General features: G+C 34.8%; 1 protein-coding gene across 1 annotated transcript; it reads right to left on the bottom strand.

Moving 5' to 3' along the window:
- Positions 1–3,802: 3,802 nt before the first annotated feature.
- LOC131040290 (glucan endo-1,3-beta-glucosidase-like) lies at positions 3,803–5,230 on the bottom strand. Its single transcript, XM_057973189.2, has 2 exons — positions 5,072–5,230; positions 3,803–4,961 (listed from the first exon to the last, which is right to left on the bottom strand). Exons 1-2 carry the CDS (start codon positions 5,082–5,084, stop codon positions 3,988–3,990), a joined length of 987 nt encoding a protein of 328 aa, XP_057829172.1. The 5' UTR covers positions 5,085–5,230; the 3' UTR covers positions 3,803–3,987.
- Positions 5,231–9,462: the final 4,232 nt, after the last annotated feature.

Here is a 9,462-nt window from a genome sequence, read left to right as displayed (position 1 = left end):
CTCGGAAGTCCACCATAGTACCAAATGTCACTTGGGCACTCCTTTGCAGAAATACGTTTGTGAAAACATTCTGGAGAAGCACGAGATGGTAATATGTGTCAAGGCACTTTTGAGTTAACCATAGCTTCATCCCTATTCGGTAGCAAGTTGGCAACCACTTCCAAGAGTCAAGTTTGAAAGTTCCTATTGCAAGTTGAGTTGTGCATGGATGCAACTTTTAATTTTGTGTTGTGTCTACATCAAATGGTTTTCCTTGAAAGGTGTAGTTATATTTGACCAGTGTCCCTTGCATGTGGCATATTCATGATTGGGTGTTGTATTTAGAAGTTGCTTCTATGTGCACTCAAAGCTCTACGAACATGTGTTTCTAGAGGAAATGCTGGTGAGAGGAGTTCATTTTATGGCATTTGTGATGCTATATTATCGAGCTAAAATGCCAATCTCCATAGTTTTCAACAACACATGTATTTTAACTATACATGTGTTGTTGAAAACTACAAATGCTCTCTAGTTTTGGGGTGTAGGATCTTTTACCCAAAACGGTTTTGCCCACGTAAATTCAATCTTTTGTTCTTCTATTTCATCCTTTTTTTTATGATTTTATAATGTTGAATCTATTCGTGCATGCTACTAAAACTGATTCATCTGCGAGGAGCTAAAATTCCACTCACTTTCCTCTAAGGTCTTAATAGTGGGAAATTAACTATGCTTGATATTGCTTTATGGCATAGTAGTATGTGATTCTATTAGATACTGGATGTGCATACTAATCTTGGATGTTCATCCGGAGATGCTCGACTTCCCTTAAAGACCTAATGGAGATCATTTCATAGTGGTGAGCCTAGCATAAATATACTAGCCAGGCTACAACATGTTCATATTAAAAGTTCTAGATCAACCTAAACTATAAAAAATGTGAAGAATTTGTCATAAATTCTTTAAAATTTTTGTGGCAAATAAATTGTTTCTACACCTTGACTAGTGATCTGTTACCATTTCAACTTAATCTCTTTCTCTGATAAAGTTTTAGGTCTATGAAAAGTTTGGCAAGAGGGTAACGCCTACGCCCAATAGAGCATCTCTTCATTTCTTTAGAGTTGGCTTCGTTTTAGTGGTTTTTGTTTGTTGGTTTTGTTTCTGGTCTTCGTCTCTCCTTGGTAGTTCCTTTCTATTTTTGATATTTTTTCTTTAGCTAGGTGTGCATCTCTCATGCGCCCTAGGTGGCACATTTTCTGTGGATATGTAATGGTACGGGCCTCTCCCACTCTTAATTAATCAGACCTTGCGATCCTCGGAAGGGTGTAGCTTTGAGCGAAATTCTTGAGTTCTCTGTCCCAAACTCTTGAATCATATATTTTTGAATTATTCGACAATAATCAGTTTTAAGTCGTGAGAGAGTTCCATCAAGTTGTTTGATGACCATTAGAAGGGTACAACTATTTTTTGCATCCTCATAAACTTAGTAGACAACAATCTAGATTGTACTCAACACCAAATCCCTTACCTGTCTAGAAAAATCAACCTTCACAATACGTGTATTTTCTTCAAAACAATTAGCATAAAAAGAGGAAAGAAAACAAACAAAAAAATCTTTGCATGCAAAATATCATTTTAAGGTGAAAATCTATCTTGAGATGATGAAAATTCTTCCATGCGGCACTGCCACGTGCCTTGAAATGTGAAGGCTCAAAGTACAGGTCTATTAATTCAACCCAGAGAAGAATCATTGATAAAATATTCATCATCAATTGAATCTTCATCCTCAGCATATACTAATTTAACTTCATTTTACCTCGATTTTTCCTTTAATTACATCATTGTTTTGAGTTCTACATAACTGAGTTGTGTGACCATTTTGTTTACAATCAAGATATTTAATTCTCTCTTTGTTAGGACTAGACCTTTTACTGTTTCTTCATGAATATAGTGCATTATCCTATTGAGAATCATATTTTGTTCTCTTTTATTAAGCTAAAAGGGTTGGAATCATATCTCTTAAGGTTTGTGAAGTCATTTGACTAACTACAGGAATAACATTAACTATTGTACTTTGAAGGAAAACTATTTAACAAGATAGCTTTACCATCACCATTATCTGTTGCCTCCTTGACTTCTACTAGTTGCCTAATGAGAGACCTAAAACCACTTATGTTATTTGAAATTGTGATTCCATCTTCCATTCTGAAACTGAATAATTGAAGTTTTAGGAAAAAAAGAGCATTGAGTGATTTTGCCCCAAACGATTTATTTGGATTGTCCCAAATTTTGTTGGTGATTTTTTTAATTCTATATCGTGAAATCTAGAGTTTGAAAGAGAAAGGCCAATGATATCCATGGCTTTATCATCTCTACTATTCCAATCTAATAACTTATTACATCTATTGATGATTTTTCTTTTCTGCTTGCTATCCTTATAAAATTGTATTCATTAGTTGCATTTGAATTTTTATTCTCCACCTATGGAAATTGAATCCAAGACACTTGTTTAATGGAATCTCCATAAAAAAAATGCAAACAAATACAATCCTTGTCATGAAAAAAATTCTTCTTCTTATGAGTATCTCATATAAATCTCTAATGAATCATAATGCTCTTTAGTATCAAATAAATTCAAGTCATGTTACCTTCAAAAAAAGGGTAAAAGAGAAAAGAAAGCAGAGAAGAAAAGAAAAGAAGAAAGAAAGAAGATCATATTTCCTCGAAAGATTCCTGTGATTGGATTAATATCCTTCACCATTGTTCAATTCGACAGTAACATTTACCTTCTATGCAACCAGGTAATCTTTTATTTCATACATTGCACCAGTCATTCTTCAATCATTCACACACATATTAAGATTATGAGATTCCTTCCAAATGTAACCTCTGATAAAATACGCTTCGTCTTCAAGAAATGGCATAGAGATTATCACAAATCTCATAGGTGTATGGCTCGCTATATTTAAATGCATATCCTTGCCAACAGGAACCCTATCACTAGACAATAATATTTCCCCATAATGACTCCATAGTTCTGAACTCGCCAAACTCCTATAGATATAGGAAATGGCTCATTGCTTCATAATTGCGATGATGATAGTTATAAGTTTCATTCTAATCTATTCTTCTAATGCAATTTCAACAAAGTCTTGGCAAGGTTGTAAGGGAAACAAAAACACCTTCAACCTTTATTCTAGGCGTCCTTGCATACACAAATGTTCACCTCTAGATTTCCATACATGGTTGGGAATGGGAAGAACGTAATGCAATTATTACATTTGTCACAAGTGCATGCTCAAAATTCTATTGCCTTTCATGCACAGTGGACTCCATAGATCTTTTACACGATCACATTGTCACCATTGTGAACATAACACTCCTTTATCATTGGTTATTCCATCGTTTGGTTGTGTACTAGGATTTGGTACTAGATTATAAAATAAATGCTTGATTAATTTATTGAATGGTGGTGACTGGTTTTTACACAGGCATAAATATATAGTACAATGGAATTTAAGCAGGGTGTTATGGTAACAATAACATCATCTATAGCACATATTTAAAAATAAAGATGCATGCTATAAAGTAAAAAAATATGTTATCCCAATTGTATTATACTAAATTGCAAATATGAGCATTCACACACTCTATTATAGATTATAGACTTTTTATTATAGGTTTTTATTATTTCCTAAAACATTTAATTATTTAATGCTTTTAATCCATATATCTTATCGAACGTTGTTGTTTTTCATTTCTTTCCATTAAAATACAAACAATTGTTTAAATGAAGCCAGCGATGCATGTTGGGAGAGATAAATACTGAGAAAAGTAAAGTGAGTCTACGTCAAGTTGGACTCATTATTCAAAGGATGGATTATATGAGGGAAAGAGCGATACACTTAACTTATTTAGGAGTGGTAATTTTTTACAACAGAGAAAGGCGTAGAAAGCCGGGCCTTGTGTTTTATTGGTGAGTGATAGGAAAGGACGTCCATACCGTCACACCTAGTAGGGAGTGAAGTTGACGGGGTAAACTGGATTTTTATTGGGATAGAAGAGGCCGAAATGGCGCTCGATCTCTGGTCCGGGCTTCAAATTCTCGTTGAACAAGGAGAAAACGTAGGTGTGGATGGGCTTTCCAGGTCTCCTGGGCGTTCCCTGGTTGGAGGAGACGTGCCTGATGAGGTTGTTATTGTAGACCCTGGCGTTGTCCACGGTGGCCGCCCGGGCCTCATGATCATGATCATCTCCCGCAGAGGGCCACCCACTCTCTGTAACGAGCAGTGGTAGGTCTGGATGTCCCGCTCTCTCACACGCGGCAATGAGAGCGTCCACCATGGCATCGAACAAGTTCCTGTATTCACGACCTTCGTCGTGGACCACCGGGGCAGAGGGCTTGAAGAGCGCATAGTCTAGGGATATGTGGGCCTTGTTGCCGGCATAGCTGAAATAAGGGTACACATTCGCCATGAATGGAGACCCGTTCTCAGCCAACAAGTTCAGCAGGGGGCGGAGTGTGCTCTTGAGATCGTTGCGGAACTCTCCCTGCGAAGGCGGATAAGAATTCCCCAGCACAGATGAGGCGTGGGTGGTGGACACCCTTATATCCTTGTGCAGATTGGCGTTGCGGACTGCGGTCTGAATGTTTCGCATTGCAGGGACGAGATATGAGACATATTTCTCGTTTCCGTAATGCAACACCTCGTTTCCCACTGAAATGTATTTGATGTTGGCCGCCGGGTAGAAGGCGCCAACGTTGTCCTTCACCCACCCGTTGGCTGCCGCCTGGTTGCCTGCTATCTTCTCAAGCTCCTCGTTCCTCACTCCCACTATTACTTCTATGCCTGTGTTTTCCAGGGCTCTCAGAGCTTCGTGATGTGCCTCGAAAATCCTCACTTTTCCGATGTTGTGGCGCTTTAACAACTCTACGACCTCGCGCGGGCTGGGCAGATTCCCTAACATTCCATAACACACTCCAACTGCAGGGCATTCAAATCCAACGGTTCATTAAAAAATCACAATCACAATAAAAACATACGCCACTGCTCTTTCAATAACATTTTTAACAATAATTGCTCTATATACATACCTCTGGCCGCCATGATGTTCTTGAACCGCTTGCCTGCAATTCCAACAAACTGACTTCTTTCAAAAGCTAAATATGAAACCAACAAAGGCTACGATTTTGGCTGTAAAATGCAATACTTGTGATTTAGTAGATGCAATACTCGTTAATGAAAATCACAAGACACGGTTGGGTATTTATAGTTTGCAATTGAATCGGTCATTGCGGGACCCTGTCCTAGAAACCATTTCGAAATAGACTTTGCCACCAAATGATAAGGAAAATGTAAACTCCTCAACCTTAATTTGAATTTGTTTGATGCCCCCTTATCGTAACAACACGACTACATTCAATTTCATTTGTTGGATAACGCTGATGCGTCTCTTTTAGCTTGCTCACGGTTCTACAAGGATAATGTCTATCTATTTTCGCTTAAGATTAAAAATAGATATATATACTTTGAGCGTCGAACATACAGTCCACTTCATTATCCTGCATCGACCACACGAAACTATTTTACCCGTTTGACCTGCAACTCGAATCAAAATTTGAACTTCATCTCACCACAACCTCTACACATATAGATTTTATAGCCAAATTACAGATATAGATGATCTACTTGGACACAGCATCATGTTCTAGTTGCCGCGTACGGTGGAAGACTTGCAGGTAATTTTTATCTCGAGCCGTGTTTGCAACGTTGATATTGATAGATTAGTTTGAATGCTGCGAGAGAGCAACGACTATTTATTGCCAACACTTCTTCTAGACTTCTTAACGCAATGATAGATTTTGATGCAAACACCTGGGACTGCCACTTGGCATTAACGCATTATTCCAAGTGGTTGAGGACATTTGGGAGGTTGCTTCTGAAAAAGAAAATAAAGGTAAACAAATAAGCAATAATTAGATTAGTTTTAGAATTTTCAAGTTGAGAAATAGATGAATGTATTTTTTAAATGATAAGCTTACACTAGCGCGATGGTACAAAATTATAAATTATCATTTTATTATCTACAATCAAATTTTAGTATTAGACGTTTGGGGATGGAATTCTTAATAGCAGGAAATTTGCATACTCGTGTCATTTCTCACTTAGTTTTTGGTCTTTCTTTAAGAAAATGCTTTGATACATTGACTAGACACAATTAGCATATCTTTGTAGAAAAGTTCGACCTCTTCTCCTATCCCACCTACCTATTCGTTACATATATTTCCTTACCCTATTCACATGTTTAGGCATTTCGATACAGCTTCCATGTTTATTACACCAATGCATTCTACAAACCCATAGATATCATGAAAGTGGAGAACTGTTACACATCATATAGACAACCAAAAGAGTATAGTTTTGCATTGCATAGGGTTTATGTTCAAATTCGCAAACGTAAACTTGACTTAGAGCCATTAAATTTACCTCAAGCTGTGTACAATTCTTATGTAAGGTCTCAAGTATTGTAGAGACGGAGATGCACTAGTTCCGAAACATACATCAATTAGATCTTACTGTACTTTGCAAAGGAAACCATTCTTTAGCCATAGAGCTAAGAGTTATCTACTTGAAACTACTTTTGTTAAAAGCACGTGTTTCAACTATCAAAATTTATCATACCCAACTATCATCTCTTAATCTAGTCTAATTTTTGTTTATGTGAATAAATTCTATTAGATTGGCCTAGATTATAGATGAGGCATGTTTGTTTCCTTTAAAAATTTTGTGAACTACAGGATCATGACTTCTTTCTACAGTTTTTCATAACAATGGGATTTACAAATCTACAATTTTTAAAATTTACATTGTATTTCATAATCTAAAATGTCTTTCCCACTTTTTTGTTTCATTTAACATGTGGGTAACAAATACCATAAATCTACGTCATTTTTTAGTTTGTCTTTTGAAGTGCTAAATTTAGCCATTTTTAACTAAAAAGTTTTTATTTAGAGCAAGTTGAAATGGTAAAAAAATTTCCTACCCTAGTTTATGATCAATGATAAGATAGAAAGATATAGTTCTAACAATTTCTTATGGGAATTAACACATGCATGAACTTGCACTGACATGTAAATCACATTAAAAGAAATTTAACTAGCATTAAACATAGTGGATATACTATTAGTTTAAAAAAATCCTTTTCGGAAAACCTAGCCTTTAATTGGAATGGGTCATTAAAACATTCTAAGGTGCATGATATTATCTCACTTGTTGTATAGCTTGCTAGAGTAAAAGCTAAATAACATGAAACTATGAACTATCTACTAGGATTCATGATGCCTATACGCTCACTTAACCACCTAAACTTCTCAACACTCAATATGGTTTATTGATTCATTTGTAAATTATCAAAAGTGACAATATTTTTAAGCATCACCTTCATATCCTCTACCATGTCACGGAGAAAATTATAGTATGTACATTAACGTGCTTCATGAACGTTCCAATGAGATATAGTAAGGATTAGTTCTTTCTTGGGATGTTGACCAATGCGAAAAGTATACACACATACTTCACCATGTGTCAACGATATCTGTGGGTGCATAAGTCATAGATAAAGGGAATATATAAATATGCATCAAAAGAGAAGGGTTGAGTAAAAGGAGATGTATTTTTTAAACAATCCATGTATAAGCAATTCTTTATATTCTATGGTTAAGATTTTCATGAAATTGAAATCCTCTCCATTTTAATTCTCAACTATTTAGGGACTCAATCGTAAGGTATCAAACTTTTAATTCTTTCCTTTGTCGTGACATCAAATACTCCAATTTAGAATGAAATCTCAAATTTTAATTTTTATAGTACTCGCTCTTTTGTCAAACAAATTTTTCACTTGTTGCCTTTTTGTATTAATAAAATGAGCTCCCCTTCAAATTATATTTATTTCAAACATTTGATTTTACCTATAAGCAGAAACATCATCCGATTCCATAGATGATTCTTGTACACGTATATTTTTTAACAATAATTTGTTAATAGGTAATATCACATCCATCCCATATACTAGCTCATATCATCATTTTCTTATTTATTTATTGGGTGTAACTTGGTCAGCCCAAAGTACTGCCTCAATTTGGAGTCAAAAGTGTTTTCGTTCTTTCCAAATATTCTTTTGATAATATTCATTAAACACTCAATTTTGATATGGGGGAGAGTGATAAAAGTCTATTTTATATTCAAGATAGAGATTAGTGAAATCCAAAGACTTGAAGCACATAACATTTTTTGTTATAACCTCATAAGGGACTTCAAACCTGGTGATAATGTGATCTCGAAAAAGCTTCAATTAAAAGTTTGCATAATGTGTACCTTAATTGCTAAGCCAATTTTCGTAATCAAATATTTTTGTACTTAAATATATTTATATGATTTAGAAAAAATGATAGCCTACATAAGTATCTTGCTATTCTACTCTTTGTCCTTTTCATTTTTAGATAATATCATTTACCTGCCTTATTTCCTCAAACTCTAGAAAGTTATTCATATTTCAAATTCGACAAGTATTAATTGTACTGCGAGTGATCTTTCTCATGCTTAAAGGTGTAAGTCATTACACACATAGTTTTCTTGAATTAGCAAACTCATTTTCGTGTACACTTCCTAGTCTACTTTCACTCTTCTTTCCAAAGTCCTTTTTGTTCTTTCTTTCCTTCCCTTATATTTTTCCCTTTATCTTTCTAAACTATATGAGGAAAGATAGGAAATAGATCATATGACTTATGTTAGTTTTTAACTTAGCCTAATTCACATATCCTTCTATAGCAGCCCTTCCATTTGAAGCATATATCCAAGACACTAATGCATACGTGTGTAGTTTTCTCTTGTAAAGAAAACTTGACTGGTTTTATGGCTTTCCTTTAAAGAGAACATTTGTTTCCTTTAACAAATCGTAGCTATCTAATCATAATTTAATATTTTAAATTCATGTAATGCACCATTCGCTACTTCCATTTCTATGTATCATGACATAACACTAATTTCAAGGGAATAAGTGCCAAAATGTCCATGTATTTATTTTCTTGGGGGTTCCTATTTGTACTGTTTCATAGGGATCGATTATCTCAATTCTTAATTTAGTCATTTCCTACCCCACTTCAGATCCATAATTGTGATTCAAATGATCTTGATCACATATAGAGTAAGCGAAAATGACTCATTTTCTTATTTCCATGTTAATGACGAATCAGTACTCAATATTTCTTACAATTTTAAACTATACAATTGAATTATTTTCTAAGAGATTTGTTTATTTTAATGCTTTTAATCATTGTGCATTATCAATATTTTTAATCCCATGTCCGTTTTATATTCCTTTCCTATAAAATACAAATAATTCTTTAAGATCAAAACTAATATTCATCCATACATGTTGAGAGAGATAAAAATTAAGAATAGTAACGAAACTACATATCAAGTTCGT

The sequence above is a fragment of the Cryptomeria japonica genome, chromosome 3 (genome assembly GCF_030272615.1).
Source record: "Cryptomeria japonica chromosome 3, Sugi_1.0, whole genome shotgun sequence".
In the NCBI taxonomy this organism is placed as follows: domain Eukaryota; kingdom Viridiplantae; phylum Streptophyta; class Pinopsida; order Cupressales; family Cupressaceae; genus Cryptomeria; species Cryptomeria japonica.
Note: the sequence above shows the minus strand (reverse complement) of the source record. Positions and strands in the feature narration are given on the sequence as shown.